We start from the raw sequence: 26066 nt of genomic DNA, 5'->3' as shown, positions 1-26066 counted from the left end.
TCTATGCTTAACCACTCTGTCTTCCTCAGCATTTCCGCCTATCCGCAGTGGGAGGGGATCTACGTACTGAAGTACGATTCTGAAGCACTTGATGTTTTGTGGTGGTGCATGGGAACAGAGGCGGTTTGTTGGTTAATACTGACAATTAAAGTATCTGTGAGGAAGACTATCTGAAAGGCATGACCTACTTTGCTGATGCTGCTGTTTGCTGCATGGTTCAATGTATTCCGCAACAGATATGTAGTTTGTGCATTGGAGACCTGTTGATATATTGCCTTTGACTGCCACTATCCATGTGGATACAGCACCTATACTCCAACTCCCTTGCCCCTTGACAGCATATGTTGCAGATAAATATGTTCCTCCATATATTTAATCATAGAGGGGCTTGGGGGCACACGCCTGTATAGTTCAGGGACCCTATATTCGCAGGCAGCTGACCCTGCTGCTTTCTCAGCATTGCTTTTCCATGGTATGTTTTGTCTTCCAATGTCTAATCTAATTTCATTGCACCAAGAGATCCTCCGAGAATCTACTTCGTGGCTTCGTGGCTTCGTGGCTTGTGATTGTCTTAATTTCTGAAGTGGAAGAATGCCAGTGATATGTTCAATTATGTACAGTTTCCTTATGGCTTTTGCATCTGCTCTCTGTATACAGAGCGCAGATGCAAAAGCCACCTGTCATTTCATGTAATTATTAAATTGAATGTGATCCCAAAAATAAGTCTTTTTCTCTTTTAACTGGAGCGGAGTGCTGTCAAGGTTATAGTTTGCCAGATTGAACTTTCGTGGAGAGAGTAAAAAATGGGTGGCTGAAGATTTCTCCTTGTTTATTATCATGCATCAGTTGGCGGTTCAAGCTTTTTTGTCAAAAGCCAGCTGCAGTCTTCATGTGCCGCTTGTTGCATACTTATCTGTGCACTAAAGCACCGGGTCATATGGACTGGGTTTCTCTTTTAGAGTGCTCTGATTAGATGTCGTTGATGATGAAGAAACTGGTTCTCTGGTGTTGCTGGTATGCCTTGATAAACCAGTTTAATTTTTCTGTCGGTTAAAAGCTATTCGTAGCTTATGTTATAATGTTTGTATATCTACCGGCAATAAATAAATAATGATTTGATTTTCCTTGGATACCACTGCTGAGGAGCTTGTCATTTCATACTTTGTCGAGGTCCATCTGTAAGTCTATGCAGACAGAGAGTTTAACCTTTTGGGCCTTGAATGAGTCTTATATTACTTGGGAAAGGTGTTCTTTGCCTGGTCTTCCGTTCTCTTGTATTTTCTGAAACCAACTTCTTCTGGTGCTATGATGAAACTTGTGCCTTTGTCCAACTACCTGTGCGTTTTGACAATGCGCCCTTTGGTCTTGCAGATGCAGCTTTCTTCTAGTGTGATTTCATTTGTCATGCGTTTCACGATGACGACGATAAATGTTAAAAGACATTTATACAATATATTATAAGTTTGATGTAACCTATGTAAAATATAAAAATAGTTAGACCATTCCCAATTTCCGCGGTTTTTCTCGCGAGACCTTAAACATGGCGGATTTGTAATGAATTTTCACCAACAATAAATGTGTGATTTACAACATTTGCTCGCGTGTGCAGTGACTAACACACGACTTTAATTAGAATATAATTCTGTTTCCTTGCATATCTATAGTTGTATCTTGAAACATTGTTTCGATCATTTTAATTAATTTAAAGCATTATTTTTTACGATTTATTCGTTCGGAACGAACATCGTTTTGCAAAGAAATTTAAGTTCAGTCATAATTACCGAGGCCCATTATGGAATTTAAGCCATTTGACAAAATATTTGCCAAAGTCAAAGGTTTCCCCGCTTGGCCTGCACGGGTAAGTTAATTACAAGTAGTTATTTGTATTTTGTAAATAGAAAAATCTTTTTTGTTAAAGCACATGTTTGAATATCATTGTAAATTTTTCACACAAAAATCATCTGAGTTCACTTATCAGGGGTTTCACTGTCAAGTTGCCAAAGTGCAACATTTGTATAACAGGAAGATTTCCCTAGCTGACTCAATAATTTTTTGTTCTGGCAAGGCCAAGAAATTTTGATATGGAATTTGTCGCACTCAAAATGCAGGTGACAACTTGTTAATATGCTTGATTGGTCATTGCTGGCTCCGGTACTATTTAAATGAACCCTGGGTACTCTTTATGTATACTGAAATGTACCATGGGTCCAGAAAATATCTGAAAACATAAAGTACCTGGCTTATGTAAACTGTACCCAATTTTTATTTCCACCCAAAATCTGATGTTGTAAAACATGCTACAGACTACAAAACAAAATTCTCTTTGAACATAACCTTCCACAACATTCTTTTTTGCAAACACATTTTTATTATATAGCGGCCGTTTTAATAAATATTGTCATAAATATGAACTTAATTAATTAGAAAAAATATCTTACAAGTGAACTACCAATTTAGTGTTTGATTTCCTGGGTAAATTTTAGAATATTTTCCCTACCCGTGGTACATTTAAGTATACTTAAGAGTACCCAGGGTACATTTAAGTAGTACCAGAGCCAACAATGACCAATAAAACATATTTACAATTTGTAACCCACATTTTTTGTGGGATAAATTAATTTAGATTTGCAACATTAATAATAAACAGTTTAACTAGAGTCTTTGTTGCTTTCAGATCGATGAAGTTGGCCCAGATGCTAAAATTCCAAAAGGAAAATATCCAATCTTCTTCTATGGGACCCATGAAACGTGAGTTGAAGCTCATGACTTTATGTTGAAAGTTAAACTTTTTTATTTTGGTCTTTGAGTTGAGAATTGCCACAGGACACCTGTGAGTGTAAATCGGAGTATTATTGCTTAAATCATGAAATTTTAACCCAAAAGTCAATTTTAAGAAAAGAATTAAATTAACTTTTAAGTTTATGGAGAGGATGATGTTGTCAAAGTACTTACCTGTTAACATACAATGCCAAATGTGCAGTGCCTTCCCAGTCAAAATATGATTCTAAACCTGCTAAGAATATAATTGATTTCATTTCAAAGTTTGTGTTTTTCAGGTACACACTCGGACCTAAGGACATATTTTCCTATGAGAAATTCAAGGAGAAATTTGGAAAACCACAAAAGAGAAAAGGTTTCAACGAGGGGCTATGGGAGATAGAACACAATCCAACAGTCAAGTACCAACAGGTAACAATTATTAGAAAAAATGATACATCTAGATTATTTATGGTATTCCTGAATCATCCTACTTTTTTTTACTGTTTGCACAAATCTAAATCACTGATTCTTTCTCAAAGAATAATGTACCTTTTTTTCTCTACTTTTACAAAACGTATCCTTATCAGAATTAAAATAACTTATCTTAAAAATCTTGTATTTGTGTCTGTTTTAGAATATATTGTGGATCTGTCTATTGTGAGGGCATCAGTGTGCGACACATTTTTTGTTTTCAACAAAATTGCAGTTTATCCAACAGATTTGATGCAACTTTCATGGAAGTCTGAACTTTCTGGCCTCTGATTTTGGAGTTTCTCACAAATCCAGAGAATATCAGATTTGTGACGAAGCATCAGGAATTATGATTATCATAGTTAATGTATGAATTATTACACTTTCTGACGGTATCAGCAAGTATAAATTGAACTCTTCTTACTTTCCAGGCTACATCTCAAGAAGAGGTCACTGAAGAATTCGCAGAAGAGTCTGATGCACCTGTTGACCAAGAAGAGGACAAAAAACAGAAACAGGTTACACTGCACTGAATGTTTGTAAATATTATATAAAAAAAAAATTGGCTTTTGACTGCGCCTATTTACATGCAGATCCGTCAAACACAATTACAAGCGCATGAGTTTCATTTAAGTTTTGACAGAACATGACACATCCGGTGCATATTGGAATTTAATGAAATAAAGTATAACAGGTTGTTTAAGGCCATTACAGCTTCAATGCTTACATGCACATACATTTATACAAAACAGGTATATACTTAAAATATTTTTTTTCCCACTCACTTTTTCAACTGCGTATGTTGTGGTACTGATTGGTTCAGTATATTAATACTTGGTGAGAGTTAAGCTCAGGCCATAATATACAAATTTTCTACCCTATATGGCACCATACAGGGTCATTTAGAAGCTTTGTAATTAATTTATTGTCCCCTACCGGTTTCACCGGAGGGGACCTATGGTTTGCGCTCCATCTGTCCGTCCAGCAGTCCGTCCGTCACACTTTTCTGGATCCTGCAATAACTTTCAAAGTTCTTAATATTTTTTCATTAAAATTGGAAAAAGGATAGATGGCAATATGGACATTATGCACGTCATTTCATTTTGTTCCTACGTCAAAAATTCTGGTTGCTATGTCAACAAATAGACTAGAAATACTGCTGAAAATGGTGTTTTTCTGGATAACTTTAAAAGTATGTAATATTTTTTCATGAAACTTGCAACAATGCCCCAGCCCTACCGGCTCCACCATTGTCAGAAATTCCACCATTTTCAGATTTTTTTGGTTGCCATAGCAACCACAATTTTTGATGTAGGAACGAAATGAAATGACGTGAATATTGCTTGACAATAGCCTTGTTGTACCAAGAACTATTTTTTGTGAGTCGCTCTGTAACCTCAACGTTATAACAGTGATGAAGTTAGCTACATCTTATTTAGGACATTATCTTGTTTATTACTGTGATGCCATTTCATGTTAATAGCCTAATGAGAAAAGCTACTGACCTTGTATTGAAAAATTCATGGTCAGCATGTGGCCTGGCTTGGCCAATGAAAAACGCATTTTCTGTTTGAAGTAAAATAAAGGAATTCATTTACAAGGAGTTATTGTAGTTATAGCTTTCAGTTTGCATTTAGATGCAGGGCTTCCCCTGGCTCAAAAATTTCTTTAGCCAACATTTTAGCCAATTGGATTTTTTTGTAGCCAAATTTTAGAAACTGTAGCCAAAGTTTTAGCCAAGCATTTGGGACCGCCTCGTGAAAGTCTAGGGGGGTAAGAACACAAATAACTACAATATGAAGCTTAAATATATTTATTACTATAATCATCCTTTTAAAATATTGTACATAACAGAATATCAGTTTATAACAAAAAACATTTATAGATATGCATACATCTAGATATACATACATCAATGTAATAATCATACTTTTATTCTACATAACAGAATATCAGTTTATACATACATCATAAGCACATGTTCAGTTCACATTGTTTACAAAATAAGCACATTTTCATTATATTAAAGATATTCATTCTTGAGCACATATTTCAATCTTTGCAAAACATAACAGTTGATCAAGACTAAAGATGCTTTATTTTCAAAGCCTCTCACTTCATATTGTTAAACAGTAATATTTGGTCATTTGGATATGATATACATCAGCTTTGACAGCTTCTGTTGTTAAAACATTTTCTGTAAGTGGTGGATGATTTCTAGGCTCAAATAAATATATGTTTTTCACGCATATTTCTTGACAGAAAGGCCCAGATAATTGCCACCATCCATTCTAGTTGCCTGAAATATGATAAAACATAGTTTTACAAACTATCAACAACAAACCAACACATAAATGTCCGTATCTTTAAATGTCCGAATTTTAACATATCCGAAGTATATTACAACGAGTGAATGGTATACTTTTTATTTCCGAAATTGTTGGTTTCTTAATCAAACTTTACCTTTCCCAAAATATTATAATAATGAAACTATTAAACAGAAATGCTCTGAAATTACTGTTGAAACAAGATTTCATGTGTTTTTGTGAAGAAATAGTTTTTTTGTTAAATGCTTTTGCCAGGCCCGTGGTATTGACATAATGTTCGATAACACCTTTTGTTTTCACACCAGCGAGCGTTCTATACATAGATGGTGACGTCACTGCCAGTACACAATGCACCAGCAAGTTTCCTTTGTTTCGATGACCGGTTCTGACCGGTGTTGCTGCAGACTGAGTATCAAATTTTTTGGTTAATAACACGATGATGTATTGACGCACAGTCGACGGTTTAAAGAGTTTTCTATCTGGGATGGTACTTGACAGGCAAAAAACGTTTCGCCGAGCATTTTCGCCAACCAAGAATTTTATTCGCCGAATTTTAAAAACGTTTCGCCGAGCATTTTCGCCAACTGAGAATTTTATTCGCCGAATTTGCGAAAATTTCGCCAACGGCGAATTTGGCGAACGACAGCGGAAGCCCTGAGATGATTGCAGTTTACTATAATTTACTATGAAGCCATGGAACTTTTAAGTCACATACAAAGATGCTATTGCCGTCCCTGTACAATAACTGCCCATCATATTTCCAAATCATTGTTTACTGGCCAAGAATCAATGATGATAAATTAAAACAAAAATCTGAAGAGACTTATTGTACTTTAATCATGTTTTCTCTAGATGTCAAAGGGGCATTTATATATTCAAGTAAAAATACACCATGAGAGGCATATGTAAGTTAAAATCACTGTTTTTTTTATGCCCCCGGTAGGGTGGCATATAGCAGTTGAACCGTCTGTCTGTCCGTCAGTCCGTCCGTCCGAAAACTTTAACTTTGCCCATAACTTTTCAGGGGTTTTTCAGCACTGTCTGCGCCTCCGAAAACGGAGGCGTTCCCAAAGCAAACGGACCCAATCCCAAACCGAAATGAAAAAAAATCCCAATTTCCAAAAAAAAAAAAAAAGAAGTGTCTTTTGACTTATGATTATTAGATTATCAATGTTCAAACTCGTCCAGCTGATGTTTATCATATCAAAAAGCACTGCTGTGGTTGAGCCAGGATTCAGAATCATGAACCTGCTGTGCTCCCCATTACGCAGCACATGCACACAAACCAAACTTACTCATCTGTTGCTTACCTGCATTGAAGGTCTAGACATGAATGACAAAACATTGGATGACCCGTGTGATGCTTTCAAAAACAGAAATCAGAGATCAATTATGCTGTGACTTATGTGACTAACCAGTGTTTGTTTTGGTACAAAATATCTGCTATAAGTTTTTGACTGTACAGTTCTTATCTCAGAGTGGAACTGTAATAGAAAAACAAAATTGCAGTACTTGAATAAATGTTGAACATGCCCAATATTGCATGTGTTTATATTTATAAAGAAGACAAAATAACAAATGAAAACAAATTTATTTATTAAACCACTAACTTATTTAAGCATGATAAATTCACAATATTTTCCCAAAATGAGCCGTTTCATCGAAGCAAAAATTCCCCAAATGGACAATTTTGTCGATAAAAAATTCCCAATTTGGTCAGACTCGTTTTCCCAAAATAGGCAGAAAAAACCCTGCTTTTGCAACATTGAAGATAGCAACTTGATATTTGGCATGCATGTGTATCCAGGGTTTTTTTTTACTAAGAAAGTGACGCCGATATTCGGCGTCTTCCCCTACCAGAATTTTTCCCCTAAAAAATACCTTTTCCCCTCCAAAAATATAGTTTTTCACCAAAATATAATATTTTACCCTCAAAGAAATGTTCTTTTTGTTTTAGGAAGTCGACACTTATCCAATTTGTACCATGTACAACGATCTCGCTCTCTCTCCCGACGAACGCTCAAATCTGGGAATCCCAGTGATTCTATATATAGCTCTTAAATTACGTCATGGAAACCGGGCAACTTATCGTATTAATCATGTGACTATTTTACTGGATTCCGGTCTTGCGCGAGAAGGGTGTTTCGTCAATTAATTACCGGAAACCAGTCGAATTTTCATCCGGGTTATGTGAAAGCCAAGATATAAACGTTAAAACAGAAAAAAAGTCTCACAATTGGCGTTCATACACGAACAAAATAAAACGTTCGGACTCGGAAAATATTAATTGCATTGACGCATTTTTTAAGAATGAATCATCAAAAACCGTTGAAACCCAGCAGGATTTGGAGGTACATGTAATCAACATCGATTAATACTGTCGGATTATTGTGAAAGTGAAAGTAGACAATCGGCAGCAGCCGCACCTTTCCCTTCCAATACTGTAACAGATCTAGATCGTCAACCCATTATCATGAAATTGAAATCATAATATTGACATCGTTTCGCGCTAGATTTTCCCCTTTTACCCAGCGTCCAGTGTCTTCCCCTTTTTCTTAAAAAAAACCCTGGTATCTCATGAAGCTGCACATTTTAAGTGGAGAAAGGCTAACTTAAGGTTAAGGTCATCCTTCAAGGCCAAATGTCAAATATATGGCTGCAAAGCTGTGCAGTAGGGGGCATTGAACATTCATTGAAAATCACTTTCTACAGATCTTTCAATAAAATACAAAGCCCAGACTTGAGCTTTTTTCTTTCAGAAAGTAAAAGCAGCAGTGAAACGGAAAAAGAAGACCAGTCCGAGTGGAAAACCTGCAGCAAAAAGGAAGAAATTGGAGGAAGAAGAGGAGGTTGAGGACGAGGAAGAAGAGGAAGTAGAATCTCCAGAAGAAAACTCAGATGCTGATGAGGTTAATTTTGGTTTGAACTTCAGCTTTTTTATTTACAGCACTTGTTTCTTTTGAAAGAAGGCGCTTTGAAAACAACAACAATCTATATTGCACATCTAAGTACTACATGATCTTATTGAGCAAATTGCAGGTTTTGTTAGTTAAACATTATAAGCAAGGCACATCAATATTTACAATTACATAATTTAATTCCTTATCCACCAAAAATGATTCATACTGATATGGTTTCAGTTCTTATGAAGGAAATTGAGGTTTATTTCAATTAACAGCTTACGCCACTTGACACTATTCTGTTAATAAAATATCATTTAAAATGTAATTTACAGTATGGTTTGCACAGAATGTAGTGTACTTATTGAATTTAGCCCTTATTTTGCTTCTATTTACACAATATGCTTAATAATAAACAAACCTTAATTATAAGTGTGAGTAAATGAGGTTTTTGTATTTGGTCGGTATGATGCCCTTTGGAAGAGATATCTGCATAATAAACAGTTTTATGGGACTAGTGGTCTGATATAAGTATTTTGATTGATTAACTTAGTATCTTTCCCTTGCCCTTCCTTTTATTTCAGACATACACTTTCATTGAATGATGTACAGGAATTAATTGACACTACAATATTTAGTCGTAACTTAAACAAAATCTCTCTTGACAAAGGCCCCTGAACCCTGACCACAAAAAGCTGCGTTTCCTTAAGTAGTTTACAAACAAGTCCAAATCTTGTTATAAAAAGTTGCCAGTTGCCAAGTTATTCATAGGCTTAATAGCATTTAAGAAACTTTGTTATCTTTACCATATTTATGCACATGGACGCTTAACACCCCCCCCTTTTCCCACACCTTTTAATGACACAGGTTTAATGAGTTGTTGTGTCCAGCAACTCAGACTCTTGCTGCAACTGAGCTATCCTAGTATAATATGGCCTCTGTAAATTTACCATAACATGTTTGTGCAATTTTTATTGCAAGGATATTAATTGCCTTTTAACTTGACACAATTAATGTACTCCATTTAAAATTTGGGATAATTTATTGACAGGATTTCCAGATAGATGAAGCCTCTTCAAAGAAACCGAAAAAGCGGGGTCGTAAATCGAAAGCTAAAGCCACAACAGAAGATGCTGACAATGATGCTGATGAGGAAAATACGCCTCTGAAAAAGATTGCAAAGCCACGAAAACAGAGCACCAGCGCCAAGAAAGGTTATAATCATTTAGGCATATAAAAGTATATTTTTCCGCTAACTTGACTTACCCCTAAACTTGTTTTTAGCTCACCTGAGTACAACGTGCACAATGGTGAGTTTTTGTGATCACCTTCTGTCCGTCATCTGTCTTGCGTGGTCAACTTTTGCCTTGTTAACACTCTAGATGCCACATTAATCAGAAGATTTGTCCTAATGATATCTTTGACAAGTTTGAAAATGGTTCGGGTTGGTTGAAAAACATGGCCGCCAAGGTGGGGCATTTTTCCTTATATGGCTGTAGTAAAAACTTGTTAACACTTTAGAGGTCAAATTTATAGTCCAATCTTCATGAAACTTGATCAGAACATTATTGTGTTCTAATGATATCTTGGATGACTTTGAAAATGGTTCTGGTCTGTTGAAAAACATGGCCACCAGGGGTTTGGGCTTTTTTCTTTATATGGCTATAGTAAACCTTTTTAACAATCTAGAAGCCACATTTATTGTTCGATCTTAATTAAAATTGGTGAGAAGATTTTTCTAAATGATATCTTGGAGGAGTTTGAAAATGGTTCTTGTTTGTTAAACATGGCTGCCAGGACTCGTGGGGCATTTTTCCTTATAAAAATTATGGCTATTGTAAAACTTTGTTTACACTCTAGAAAACACACTTATTGTCCAATCTTCATGAAACTTGGTCAGAAAATTTGTTTTTATGATATCTTGAATGAGTTGAAAATGGTTAGGGTCTGTTGCAAAACATGGTCGGCAGGGGGCGAGGCATTTTTTCTTCTATGGCTATAGTAAAACTGTTATAGGTCAATCTTCATGAAACTTGGTCAGAACATCTGTTCTAAGGATACAGTACACTCCACGCGTTTTCCCCAATTTCCCTCCTTACTCCGCAGGGATTGACCTGGAGGAAGATTAAGAAAATCCCGCGAGACGCGGCGTTTGCATGATTTTGGACGCGGCGGTTAACGATCGGCAAAACTGATAAGCCGACGCGGCGGCCCTTGGCGTTGGCAACGCGGGGGAAACTCCGCGTTTTACGAGATAACGATCAATTTAACTTTGTTTGACTTCCTGATTTTCAAATAAAATTACATTTACATGTATACAAGTACATATATATATATTTATTTATATATATTTAATTTACCATTAAAAAAACAACCAAGTTAGATCGATCCCCACGTGGTTGTAGAAGTAGTTGTATAGAAAACTCGTTGATTTACGACAAACAAAACGTCGTCTTTAAACTGATACTTACCAATTAATATAATCACAGTTTGCAACATTGTTTTTATTTGATAACTTAATCCAAAGTTTTCATGTAAGCAGGTGTTTTTTCTATACTGAACATGTAAACAAATGACCAAGGACCCTAAAAGTCTCGCAAATCTGTGTGGATTGACAGTTTGATGTTATCAAAGGAAAGCCGCTTCCTGTCTGAAGGCATAACTTACTCAAGTAAACACGTTCAACGAATGCATAAGGAATGGTTTTAATTGTTGGAACAAAGTCGATTCTCTGCACACTAATGCATTTATTTTCTCTTTGTAGGTAGGTTATTCCATTGATTGCTAAAAGAAGTTGGTAACTTGAGTTGATAGTTGCATTAAATATTCACAGTTGTATTCTAATTGCGTCGACATTTAAAACAATGTTTACCAGTAATTATGGACCAAATCGGAAGAGTGACATTCACACATGTTAATCCCTTTTGTCAAAACACCGCAGACAGCAGTCTACACAATAGGTCAGTAGACAAGCTTTGCGTGTTTTCATAACGTCGAACACTTAATCCAGTTCTGCCCAGATGTCTTCTTTAATCTGTTTACAGTACAATTACTGTTATAATAATTACTCTTCTAAAATACCGTAACGATAAAGATTCGGCGTGCTCGATTTGAAATTATTTTGGAGGAAATATCAACTTATTCGCGATATAATTTTGTTAAAAAATACCAAAGAAGCTTATATCCGAAATCAACAGAATTAAGTGTTCTCTGCGCTACAAAGTTTGTATAAAAAAATCAATACACGCACGCTTTGCAGGAGTATACCTTGTACATTGCAGCATAATTTTCGCGCGCTTTTGTCGGGAAATATACAGGATGACTGTATATTGGAAGCGTTTGTAAACGTCGTGTTAACATTTAAAATCGTAGTGTGTTTCGGATTACTTATTATTATTCTCATTTGGAAATTTTTACGGAACATTTATCCTTATAAACGTTCAACGATCTCCTGACGTATTAATTCATATTGTAGACGTACCTGTGAATTAAAACATATATTAATTTTCTATACAATTTTCTTTTTTATACATGTACTACAGTATTTAAACAATTTATTATAACAATGTTTTTATTTTTTGGCATGCCCAGTAGCACACTGCTAACGCGGCGTTGCGCGGCGGTCACTGATAAGAATGGAAATTGCCTGCATTTACCGACTAGGCTAAAGTAATACACGCCGCGGGAATTAGCAAACGTGGCGTAACGCAGAGTGTTTTATTGAGTTCACCTCGCTTTTCCAACGCCGCGTGAACACTCGCTAGCAGAAAAAAAACGCGGAGGGAGCGCGTTTTTTGGGGAAAACGCGTGGAGTGTACTGTATCATTGACTGATACTGGTAGGTTAATTCCATTTTATCTCAGGTGAGCAACTTTGGTCCTTTCAGGTCCTCTTGTTCTTATTTCTGATAGAGTTGATGATTGCAATTAAGCCTAAATTATTTATTGTTGGTCAAAATTGGATCATTTGTGTCATTGTGTTTCTGACAAACACACCTCTTGTTCTATTTAGCTCCGAGAAAATCTGATGGCGGTAGTGCTAAAAAGAAATCAGAAGCAGACGATGTGGAAGTGAGTGACAGCCTGAGCTCTCTTAGTGAAAGGTTTGTTTTTAGTTTAGTAAAGCCATATTAAAATAATGTATTTAAAATTTATCGGAGATTTTTTTTTTTTAATTGTTGCCTGAAAGGGAACCATTATTCATGCCTATCCAATGTATGTTTAAACGATTGGCACAAAATCTGCGTCATTTTAGGTCAAAATAGGTCTTACTTTTTCATGCATTAAAGAGTTTTGTAAAAGAAATTAATAACACCAATTTTGAACTATTTGAGTGTGTGTGTGTGCGGCACTCATGAACTGTATTGCCAATGTAAAGGTCAAGATCATATTTTTAGTTCAAAGGTCAAAATATTTTAAAAGTTCACAAAAATTGATAAAAAATCGTTTAAGAAAACCATGACTAGCTTGAATGAATAAGTTAGTGGAAGACCCATGTTTGAAAAATTGCAGTTCAGACGATGAAAATGACATCAGTGTGTGGAAGAAAAAGGAGGAAGAAAGGAAAGTGGCCTTACAGAAGAAAATGGACGAAGCGAATGAGAGGTAAAGATATGATATTGTGGTGTTCATGGCATTGTTGATTGTAGAAAACAGGGCTTACCCTAACTTGTGCAACCTTTCATGATAGCCCCTAGAACAGTTGTATTTGAAGTGATGATGATGATTTTTTCATGTTGACCTTCATCAGGTTTCGGCTTAAACTAGTATTGGTGCTGAAAGTAGTCTTACTTACTCAAAAAAATGAAATTGTAGATACAGCATTTCCTTGGTGTTATTTTTAAAGCTCAAGGTATCCCCTACTCAAATCAAGTTGAATTTTATTTGATCATGCATGCATTATTTTTTTATCAAACATTTTCATCCTATGGTTTAATACAAGTTACAGACACAACACTAGTCATATAACATGCAAGAAAAACATAGCAGAACTATAAAACTTCAGATATTTTCACTGTAACATCAACTACAGGTTATAAACTGTTGAAATAAAGCAAAAAACCAAAAGTGATTACTATCTTAACCAAAAAAAATCAAAGCATTAATTAATCAGGTATCAGACCAAAAGAGAACCAAGCAAGAAACTTTTCTATAACTTTTATTATAGACCCACAAGATAGCTAATTAGGCATTTGTCTTAAACCAGGAAGTATATTCAAACAAAATAAATCGAAACAATTGGTTTTGAAAAAGCATAAGTTTTCATAAAAGGTAGAATTGCATGCTCATAAGTTTGGTTACAGACACTACCAAAATATATGATTCCAAAAACAGTTGCAGAATGGCATAAAGCATTAAAAAATGCACTATAAAAGCAAGTTTTCATAAAGACAGTGACTTGAACATTATATCAAATGATTTTTGATCAGTTAGAATTTTAGTTAAAACACATTTTTTGTGTACATGATCTGAGTTGGTTACAGACACTACACATGGGGTAACAATAGCTGTCCAGGAGACGTGTAGCTTGACAATTCTCAGTGCTGGGCACATACAAGTCAAAGAAGACTAATCTGACATTATGAGTTTGGCATCTCATATGAATTGGCACACCTGTAAAGAGTTTCAAATTAATATAATCTAGAATTTCATTATGCAGCAATAAGCATTACCAAATAATGTGCGAAAAACTTTCCAAACATTTCAGTGTAAAAAAAAAGAGTAATTTTGCAAGCAGCAATCAGTGATGTATTTATAACCCTTTGTTACTCTAGCTATCAAGATAATCACAGAGAAGTTTAAGCTTTAAGTCCACTTTCAAAAATATCTCTCGATCTTGTGCGCTATAAACAAGATGACATCTATTGATTCCTGTAAACAGTCATCTCTTCCAGGCCAAATTTGCTTAACTTACAAAATAAATGTGTTCCAATCTGATTTCTGTTCCAAAGCAAACACTAAAATGTCCTTTGATTCCATTCTTTTGCTCTGGCCTAGCAGCTACGAAGGCATCATAGTTGTATTTTAGCTTCTCATATTTTTCGTTTGTTTTCCCAATGCTTAACCTTCATGCAGCCAAACCTAGTCTTATTTTATCTTTTCTTTTTTGCTTGATTTATCTTTGCTTCCTGAAACAAGAACGGAAACAAAATTCATTTTCCTTTCTTCAAAGCTTCTGCTACTAATAAAAGTATAAGAATGTAAATTTATATACATGTAGTGTAAAGCATACAGTGCGCATGTCTTCATTGATCGATTCATAAGCAAAGGAAATGATTAAATGCAGCCATTTGGATCAAAGTAAAAAACAGAAGTTACTTCAGACATGGTTAAACTCATCACTTTAGCTTTAAAATGATTTCATATGCTCTTTAATAGCATGAACAATAATAAGTTAAATGTGTAGGCATTGTAGAGTCTGTAACCATATGTCCATCAAAACAAACTGTTTGATATTGTGTCTGATCTCAGTAAATTCTAAAATGGTTTTGTTTGGATTAACTGTTCTCATGATATTTAATGCAAAAAACTATGTTTCCAATTGCATATTATAGGAGATAATTGAAAAAATGCCAGTTTATAGAAAGCTACACTCTGAAGACAATTTATTTACATTATTATGATAAATATTTCAAATTTCAGACAGAAAATGTCTAAATAATGCACCTTAGACATCAGCAATGTAATACAAATTACAATTTTGTTTCATTTTACTCACATATAACAAAAAAGGTTTAAGGCTTACAGAAGGAAGTTAGTGGTTACAGACACTACAAATTCTAGCGTAGCATAATAAAAATGGTAGATACATACCTGAGTCATTACAAGAGGTTTGTTCTTGTCTTCTCTCCATATTAAAGGGTTGTATCATCGTAAAAAACACAGACATATTTAGATAAATCATTTTAGAAAAAGAAAATCGGGTTATATTGTTCCTAAATAAATTGTTCATAAAATAATTCCACAAGAATGCTTACAATATTTCATCCCAAGAGATCTTGCATTACCTTTTTTTGCACATTAATCTATTGCACAATGTATGATATAACATTCCAACATAAAAGATGGAACTTTCTCATGAGTAAAACAAAATATTTATGAGAAATAGAACAGGGATTTTTTTCCTTCAGTTTTTTTACACCTTTTTGTAGTGTCTGTAACTTTTTCTAAGTAGTATTTTTTCAATAATGATAATATTTTAGCAAGGCAAATTTCAGCCAACTTAGACATGACATGAATACACATTAGCAAATGTAGTATTTATACGTTTGTATGGAAAAACTTCTAAATTATTGTCACATAAAACTTTCAATGGTTACAGACACTACAAAATTTTAAATAAAAAGATTTTCCAATGAACTATCATTATTGCTAAAACCCCGGCTTATCTAGTAGTTTGAATGCGCTATGTACTTATCCTAATACATAACTGAATTTTTTATGTTAATACAAGTTTAATTTACTGAAATTTTGTACCAATAATTGGAGTATAACAATAAGTATATGTTTAAATTTGAGTGTTGAAACAAAATTCCTGCTGGTAGTATTTTACTTATAAAATCCATAATATTTTACCTCTTTCATTAATTCAAGCGGCAAATCCTACCGGATACAAGTCTGTGTAAGATTATACTAATGTTTGCATCATTTGTTGCTGATATCAAGAGCATTTCTCATTTAAATTAATAGATTTTTTCAAGTGACACTGCATAACGCTAAAAAAAGGCCATTTTTAGAGCATGTTTCAAGGTACATCTCAAGAACGTGTAGCACTAGCCTCTTGAAATTTTCAGGAAAGTAAGATGGGTATTTGCCAGTGTAGTGGACCTTTAGAATTAATTCCTATCTTGTATATTTTTTCTTAGCCATGGATATAACATAAAAAAATGCAAATCAGCACCAATACTGTGTTTTAGCTGTTTGTGAAAATAAGTAACAAATAATGACGATGCCATCAGACATCAACAGCAACGTCAAAATATGAACTACAATTTGCGCCATGTTTGTAACAAAGAGTACACCAATATGCAATTTTACTGGTTATATGCAAAATAAGCAAGAATATTAGGAGGCCAGTAATACCAACTGGTATAAATCTAATTTCCTTTGATTTTATGCACTTTTGACATGCTGTAGAACGATATCATGATGCATATTTATTTATTATATACCAAATACACTGGCCTCCAAATATTGTTGCTTATTCTTTCTGTTTCCAATACAATCCAACAATCCAGTAAAATGTATTTTCTGGTTTCAGAAAGCGAAAAGAGGAACAAGAGCGACTGAAGAAGGCAAAGGAGGAAGTGAAGCGAGAACGGGCCGAAATGGCGGAAGAACAGGACGAGGAATCATCTTCACCTGGGGATAGACCCAAGAGGGACCGGAAGAAAAAGAAGTTCTTTGATGGGGAGGTACTGAAAGACTTCACATACTGTTTGACGGTGACCGGTAGAAAAAAAATTATGTTTGAAAAAATTGCAGTCTTTTACACATTGTAATTAGAATTACATTTTGTCATTTGGTGTTCGATCTCTTTTTACTGCCTTAAACAGTAATATATAAATAAGATAATCAGTTGGGCTTGTCATAATAAATAATATGAACAATTATTACCCCTATTTCAGGAAGCAGAAATATCAACATCAAAAACATCTCCTGAAAAGTCTTCTGATGCAAAAGACACAACGCCTAAATCTTCTAAAAAAGACTCTGACAAATCATCCAATAAAAAAGACGAAAAGACAAAAAGTGTGGACCAATCAAAAACAGATACGTCTGACCATTTGGAAAACAGTGTAGGTGTTAGTAACAAAGACAGCAAAGTGAAATCTGAAAAGACTGAAAAGAAAGACAGCAAAGGTAAAAATGAAGTTAAAGATAAAGAAACCCCCAAAGGGGGAAAAGGTGAACTAAAGGACAAAGAAAAGAACAAAAGTGATAAGAATGAAGTGAAAGACAGCAAGTCTAGGGAAAGCAAGGACATTAAATATGCTAAAGAAAAGATCTCAAAGCCAGAAGAGAAAAAAGACATTGAGAGGAAAAAATCAGATTCGGATAAAGAAGGACAAGTTGAAAATCAGGAGGTAAAAATATTGTGAAAATTGTACTTGTATTTAAAAAGGTGTTTGGAATGACTATTTTTCCAACCAATATATGAGAAAATCTTCTTATAAAAAATGTTGGGCAAATATAGATATTTTAAACAATCATATCAATTTCTGAGTATTGATAAAAATGCAATATGATTATTTATAGCAAATTGTAAAAATACAGTCATGTTTGACGTTAGAAAAAGGAAATAATATAATCGAACTTGTGAGATCTATAGAAAAGAAGGGGTGCTTTAGACCAAATTATTTAAAATATTGCCGGATATTTAGCGTATGGGAAAGAGTCCACACTTAATCAGCAAATGTTATTTTAATGCAAATGTCTTTAGCAAGGTTATTTTACATGAAGTTTAATTTACCATTGTTGAGGCCAATCTTAAAAATATCAATACCAGGTCAATATTCTTTTAAAAACATGTTGTAGGTGAAACGAATGTTGTTATGTGTGAGCTCATTAAGTATGTTTAGTATTTCAAGAAGAGAAAATTAATGGCATATTAAAAAAGAGCCCAACATCTGTTGACAATTCTCTTTCATAATGATATCTGAGGTGTAATGTTCATACATGTACTTCATGTTGAAGCATCTGGTAAGTGTATACATGAAAATGATACTTGTGAATTTGAAGCATGTAAAGTTGTTCACCATAAAGACACATCAGTACGATGCTACTGAACATTAAAAGAGCATTAAGTGAATTGAGATGGGAGTAGCTTATTCCCAAAACCTTGCCTATGATTTTTAAACGTTAGGGATGCAACCTTTTGATGTTACTTTGGGGTGAAATTTGTATTAGTTTTGGTATTTCAGGCAAAATCTTCCCATCATGGACCATGTAGCCTTGTAGGTGAATGAGGTGTTTGGGGTGAAACCTGAACTTTTGTTTTTCAAAAGAATATTCTAAGGGGAAATTCAGGCTATTATTCATTGAAGGAAACAAGCTCTGAACTTGCAATTATGTATGAGGCAAACCCTTATAAAACCAACATATTCTATTGTAAATGCCTATGCTTCTTTTCAGCCAAAGAAGCCCGACTCCTCAACTGATACAGAGGAGGAAAAGAGGAAGATAGAGGAGGAAATAAAACGGAAGAAGCAGGAGAAGTTAGAGAAACAGAAGGAGAAGGAGCGGAGAATGTGAGTTTGGTTTGTTGAGTTTTAGTATGAGCTCCCAGATATTTAAATTAGCGAGAGCCAAAATGCGCATGACCCCTACATTTGTCTGGGTTCCAAGAGTTGTCTGTGTCCCTAGAATTTGTTCTGGTTACCTAAGATTTGCTGGGTCCCTAAAATTTGTCTGGGTCCCTTAAATTTGTTCTGTATTTAACATTATTGTTTACATGACATGATGATAATTACAATTTTTTTGCGCACTGTTTCTTAGGAAAAGTGGTCTGCCTTGTTATTGCTTCAGTATTTCTCTATTGAATTAAGTCTATATTTTAAAGGCGTTTTTTTTTTTTAAAGCACTTGGTATATTCACACACTTTAAAAAAAAATGTAGTTCAATGTAATCTTAAAAGAATGATCAAAGGGATGTCAGTTACATAAAGACTGGAAAAATTGAGACCAACAAAATTAGTCTCAAATAGTTATAACTTTAAACAAGCTGTGTTGTAAATTTGTTAAAGTTTATGCTCAACACATAGTTATTAACAAAGTTATTAGTCAAGGGTTAGATTTTGGTCTTAATTAGTTAAACAAATGCAAATTATGCAACCGTTAAAAATATCTTAGAACCAAGAAAAATACTATCATTGTTCAGGGGGTTTTCTGCTATGTAAAAAAGGCTGTAAAACGGACCAGATCCCAAAGCAAACACACCCGATCCCAATCCGAAATTAAAATAAAAATCCTAATTTCGAAAAAAAATATATATATTTATTTTTTTAGCAAAGAAGTCTCTTATGATTTATGATTATCAGACTATATCTCAACTTTATTTTTTTAACATCCTACAAAATATATAACATTAATTTAGTCCTTTTTGTCGATAAATAATTCCCAAATTTGCCACTTTTATCGATTAAAAAAATCCCAATTTCATCAGACTCCTTTTTCCAATATGGCTAGATTAAACCCTGCAACGCATAATAAAAGAAATAATTAAATCTTTGATTATCCTGTAATGTAGGACACAATGATGCTGGACTGTGATAAAAATTTAATACTATGAAAATAAAAGTTAATAAACCATTGAAAGTTCCTTCCTCCTTTTGTTTCAGACGTGAAAAAGAAGAAGAGAAAGAACGATTGAAGAAGCTCAAACTGGAGAAGAAGAAAGAGGAAAAGAAAAAGGAAAAATTCAGCTGTATGTGTAAAAAAAACTGAAATTAATTTTAATATTGTAACATAGCTTAAATTTGTTATATGGAACTTGCAGAGAGCAAATTATCCCCACGATCCGCATTGGAGCGGGGGGATGATGAGGTTAGTGCACTATTTGGAATTTTGATCTGGCCCCTGTGTCAAAAGCTGTGGCGTCGGGATACACGTCGGCGGCTGCTGCGCCATTTCTAGTATTTGAATGAAGTTGAGTGAAAATCGTTTTCTTGTTGATTTATGTCAGTTTATTTGTAACTTTTGTTTTTTTTGTTCAAATATGTCAGATGATCGATTGGATGCAATTGTATTTCAGTACATTTGGATTGTTTTCCATCTGTGTCAGTTAATTTATTTGTTGCAATTTAACTTCAGTTTATTGGTTAGTTTCTATGATATTTCTCATAATTTATTGTTTGCTTTTGGTGAGATGATTGATTGGCATTCAGTTCATCGATTGGTTGGCATGGTATTTCAGTTGCTGTGACAGAAGCCAAGCTGATACAGATGGATGTGGAGATCAAAAGGTCCTTGCAGAAAGCTGGGAATGCAGTAAGTATGCAGACATTTCAAAGAAACGGGTGTTTTTATTTTGATAGAGAATCTTGATTGTTTTAATCATTTGTCAAATAAGCCTATACATTTAAAACTAATTTACATGGCTAAATAAATGTATGCTCGGTACAAGTGTACAAGTTTTGTACATTTAAACCCTTTGAAATACACAAAATGTAGCACTTAAAATAAAAAAGTAGTCCCAATTATTTCATTTTTGGGCATAACAAAATATAGTTCTCATTTGCAAATATATATTTGTCATGTTTGAAAGAATTTTTGCTTAATTTTGTATTAGCCAGTTGTTTCTTTTTTATTGGTATGTTTGCTATTAATACATTTGGGCTAACTCCTTGCTGGTTTAATACCTATGTATCTAAACTGTGATAAGCAATGACTCTTTGCGAATTTTTGCTTAATGTCATTCTGCACAGCCAGGATGCCTTTTCTTTTCTTTATCATCTGCTTTCATCTGCAAAAAGTGTTCTTAGTTGATCAAGATTACATTTAAAGCGGGTATATACGATCTTGTCAAATATTTAGTAATAAATGTAAAATGTGTAAAAAACTTATTATTCATATATTTCAATATAAACTAAAATAAAAGTTAAGAAGAACATGTGTCGAAAAATGCTAAATTAGCCAGATATTTAATTCTGAAATCGAAAAAGGCTGTACAGCCGAATTCGCCAGCATATATATCATGCATGTACGATGTGAATCTAAATTTAGTTTAACGGTTCATTTGAAATTTCTGCAGCGATATCGATTCATACGACACATGAACACTTACAAAAAAGACGAATGCGTCGGTTATTGTAGGAAAATAATTACGAATTATCTTCGTCACAATCGGCTCGGGGCGCTAATTTGTATTTGCTGTATTTTATGAAATTCGTCTTAAATGTATCATTTTTCTTGCATAGTGTGTGTTATTATAACATATTTGTATCAATATTTTACAATTCAGCACATATAAACATCGTATATACCCGCTTTAAAGGAAAGGTTTCTTTTATTTTTGTGACAACAGGATGTTGACAAGTGTATTGCCATCATGCAAGACTTGGAGCAACTGCCGGTCAGCTACCTGATGCTCAAGAAGAACCCAGACATCATGAATACTGTGAAAAAGGTAACTTCTTGTGGTTTAACAAACTTTGGAGAGTGGGCTTTGAACTTAAGTAGCTCTTGTGAACATTTCGATATGCTCTTGATTACAGGGTGTGATTTGGTAACGCCTACGGCAGGTCAAGGGGCTGCATCAAAGGGAACAATGACTGCTCGTGAAATCAAGCAGCCAGTTGATTATAATTATTTGTCTGAGTGTTTGTGGACATGATATCTCTGCCAAATTTGATAGCCAGAAAGATCCCATGAAGTAATGCAGAAATATGGCACTTGCATTGCCTATAAACTTGTCGGGTCTCTAACTCAATCTGAATGTTCTCATCATGAAACTTGTTGATGATGTTAGTAGGCATAATATCTAGCTCACGTTCAGTAATTAGTCAGATTGCTGAGGCACTGCTGAATAATGGCCCTTGAATTGTAAAAAGAATGGCCTATTTAAAACTTTTCCAAATCTCTACCTCAATTTAACTCAATTATTTCTTTGTTGGCATAATATCTCGGCAAAGTTCCATAACCACACAGATCACTCATAGCACATGGGAATTATGGCCGTTGAGCTATAAAAATTAAGATTGTCCATTCCTAATCACAATATGTTTGAGCTTTAAATCTCGATTGAGGTTATGATAAGCCATATCGCAAGAAGCACTTCTTAATTATAGCCCTTGTTTAATCATAAATTCACCAAATTAATGTTATCTATCTATTCTGTAACATAAATGTTTATATTATAGTAATATTATCAAACTTCAGAAAAGGCGTATTTAGCACTCTTGTTTGTTGTTTGTAAACACGTGTATATTGAAAAGAATTGAATTATCTGTTAATTGTTCCAAAGCTTTTAAACGCTTGTGGTTTTGTGAACCTTCAATGGTTTTTAGCACTTTTTTCTAGAATGTGATTGAACACAGGATCTACTGCTATGTAGTGAAAAATACAAAACAAATTATTGAAAGGAAGGAAGAATCTAATAAAATTCTATATTTGATTGAGAAGCATATGATGCAATACCAATATATGTTTCTTTGTAGATCCGCAAGTACAAGGGAAGCGAAACCATCAAGAAAAAGGCAGAGTATCTCTATGCTAAGTTTAAGCAAATTTTCATGCTTGGGGACAGATTATCTGAAGAGGTAAGCTGTAATAAATGTAATTACTCTGAGTTTCCGGAAAATTTATATATTTATAAACAAAGTACTTGTGTTCAAACATTTAGAGACACTACAAATATTACATTGATGATTGGATAAGGGTATGCAATGTGTTAGTGTTCATTGTTTCAATGAATAACACTAAACAGCACGTATAAGACTATAATACTCTTGGCCCAATGAACAAGCATAATGTTTCTTGCATTACGTCCACTCACGAAGTTAGTTTTTTATGAAAGAACAAGAGGTCAACTATTTTATCTATGACATAATTATGTGCAGAATGGATTTCAGGTAGAGTTTGGAAATTAGGACTAGTAGCTTTTTACAATTTTTTTTCGTTCAGATAGTTCGGAAATTTAGGATTTTGTCTGATGAAAAGCATTCAATTAATATGTAAGTCTGTTGTTTGTTTTTACCTGTTAAACAATAAAATAATAAAACTTGTATTCATTTGCAGGGCCTCAAGGAGCTGAAGGAAAAGCAGAACAACGACGCAGAAAAAACTGACAACAAGGCCGCTAATGAAAATCAGGACAAAAGTGTCACCACAAACACAAGTTCATTTATCATGTCAAGTTTCACAGGATTCATGTCGTCAACAAACATTGTAATTCCTGGATTAGATTTAGTGAATGCCGATGAAAACAGTGACACTGAAAAAGGGATGAATGGGGGAGATGTGGGTAGCAATGGGCTGGAAACTTCGATGGTGAATGGGGAGAATAATGTAGAGGGTTTTGTGGGTGCAAAAGGTTTACAGGTGTCTCGTGCTACTAATGGTGACAATTTGACAAATTCAGCAGAATTCTCTGATGCAAAAGTGAACAATTTTGAACAAATGGATGTTGATGTAACAAACAAAAGTGTTTCTGAGAATATCCGTGGTGACCAAAGTTTTGGTGTAAAAATCAATCACATGGATAGCAAGTCAAAGGCAGTGTCTACAAAATCCAAACCTCATGAGAATTTTGATGAATTGGACCCAAGAAATTTCTCCCCAAAATTAAAACTTTCTGATGATCATGAAAGTCAGGATTCTGAAGATATTGACGATGATTTAGCGAAGTTTACAAAAGCGTCTGAAATGCTCCACACAATTGCTAAAATGGCACAAGCCGACAGCGAACTTGCGGAACAAGACGATTTCAAGAGTGAATCTGAAAATGAGGATGAAGAGGTAACAGATGGTAGTTTAATATTAATGTCATGCTTTAATTAGTTTAAAGGGATATATCATAGATTATTGAAGAATGACTCCAAAATTAACTATTGACAAATTGTGAACATGAAAGATAACAGGGCTTAACACTAAGGCACGTCTGAACGACATTCACTGCCTGTACCTAGGTCCGGGCTAGCCAATGTCCCAGGAACATGCCCGACCGGTCGTGTGTATTTTGGGCGGGATTATGTGTTCTATATCAATAAACTGGGTTTTAAATAAGCTTTTCAAAGATGCAAAAATCTTAATGCAGTATGAGCAGATGACAATTAAATCCCAGAGTGAAGTCAGAGACAACAAACGGATCGTAACTCGAAATAGATTTGGAACCCCCTGATTGCAATCAAAAAGAGGCCAACAATTCAGAAAATCCCCGGCAGTTTTCCTGGTAAAACACGTCAGTACCTATTTTTTAACGGAATTCCGCTAGATACGGTTTTTGATTGGTTTCCTTGAAGTGACGTGTTTTCTCTATACAAATAGGTTTTAAACTAAAAGCCGGGATTGCCCTGATTGTCCGGGATCGATGAAGGTATAAAACTCGACATTAACACAAAGTTACTGTAACATTATTAGATATTGATCAATTTTAAATCATTTTAATTTGTTTGATCAATTAGAAGTGTTTTGACAATCTTTTTACGCAATTCAATTAGCAAAACTAATATTAATGGTCGATCTTGGCCTTTAGTAGAGAGTTAACCCTGTACAATTGTTACGACTACCATAACACGTTATTTTGCGTCACCTAAGATTCACTTACCGTTTGTTGTAAGACGGCAACCGCGGCAATCTATGTAAAAAAAGTTTTAACGTTTCATGTCGTTATTTAAATTTGGCTTTACGGGTGGGGATGGGGGTTCCTCGGATAAGAAAAGAAAAGGGTAGGAGGAAAGTAAGAGAGAGTATAAGGGGAAAAAAACAAGAAAATTTCTCCCGAAATGGCCTGAAGATTACAAATAGATGTCTTAAGTAGATGAATATTGAATTCATTAGCATTAGTAAGGCAAGCTAATAAGAATGATTGAATCATAATTGCGCATCTCCACGCACAAGAAAATACAAGCTGAATGATAAATATAAAGGTTTTGATAACACTTGGGTCTGGGCACATGAAAGATTGGTCAGGGCTAGCAGGTTCTGCATTTACTAGCCCGAATGGGCTAGTTGACAAAAAAGTTAGTGTTAAGCCCTGTATAATTATATAATATGCATGGTTGAACAGTAATTTGCATGGTTTAACAGTAACTTTAAAGACAAGTGTTGGTTTATTTGATAGATTTTTTATTTATTTTTTCATTTTGTAAAAAACTCTTATTACTCTATTATCTTCAGAAGCCAACAAATATCCTCTTATTTTTGTAACGGTTTACAACAATGAATTACTTACAGAGGGTAGATCTCGATGCCAGAATAGCAGCCATCATTCAGGGAAAGGACTTCAATCAGTCCCCATCTGACACAGACGAGAAAATGGAACCGGAACAAATGTACGATCCCGAAAAGCCCACGTCTGATGATGAAAAGGAAAAGGAGACAGAAAAGGAGGCGGAAGATGTTAAAGAAGAAACAACAGTTGAGAAGAGTTCAGAATCAGAAGATGAAATCATTGATGATGATGAGTTACATAATCTGTTAGGTGTGTGAGAGTTGGTAGGTTAGTTGGATTTTAATAAAAATTTGTTAGGCTGCAGCTGATTGGTCCAAACTATTGTGTCGGTCGATTGATAGGTTGAAAAAGATGTTGTTTTTTTTTCAAAAAAGAAATGTGGTTGATATGTTTGTTATGAATGTTGGAAGAAGGTAGTTATGTTATGAATGTTGAAAGAAAGTAGTATGCAATTGACCAGTCGCCAAATACGCGATCGCTCCGCCCACTAAGTTGTTTTCATAAAACACTTTTTCCATTACTCCGACAGTCTTTGTTTGTCGGACCATAAGGCCGCAATAAAGAAATCTGATTGATTATTACATGAGTTCGATTGACAGCTGGCGAGTGGTCAATTTTAAATGGAGCAGTATAATTAGTTTAAATTTAAGTGTTTAAATGATGTGTTTGGATGATGAACTTAGAAAAAAACATTACTTGGCATTACTTCAGCAAATGTT

The 26066-nt window shown here is 34.5% G+C and overlaps 1 protein-coding gene across 1 annotated transcript; it reads left to right on the top strand.

The window, feature by feature from the left end:
• The first annotated feature begins 1521 nt into the window (after positions 1 to 1521).
• Positions 1522 to 26066, top strand: LOC127848160 (hepatoma-derived growth factor-related protein 2-like). Its single transcript, XM_052380456.1, has 17 exons — positions 1522 to 1858; positions 2675 to 2748; positions 3057 to 3189; positions 3663 to 3749; positions 8318 to 8467; positions 9510 to 9672; positions 12470 to 12560; positions 12970 to 13062; positions 16718 to 16871; positions 17085 to 17543; positions 18592 to 18707; positions 19796 to 19881; positions 20371 to 20444; positions 21481 to 21582; positions 22613 to 22714; positions 23193 to 23912; positions 25350 to 26066. The coding sequence occupies exons 1-17, from the start codon at positions 1793 to 1795 to the stop codon at positions 25602 to 25604; spliced, it is 2925 nt and encodes a 974-aa protein (XP_052236416.1). The 5' UTR covers positions 1522 to 1792; the 3' UTR covers positions 25605 to 26066.

This window comes from Dreissena polymorpha, chromosome 10 (genome assembly GCF_020536995.1).
Source record: "Dreissena polymorpha isolate Duluth1 chromosome 10, UMN_Dpol_1.0, whole genome shotgun sequence".
Lineage (NCBI taxonomy): Eukaryota > Metazoa > Mollusca > Bivalvia > Myida > Dreissenidae > Dreissena > Dreissena polymorpha.
This window is presented reverse-complemented; position numbering and strand designations above follow the sequence as displayed.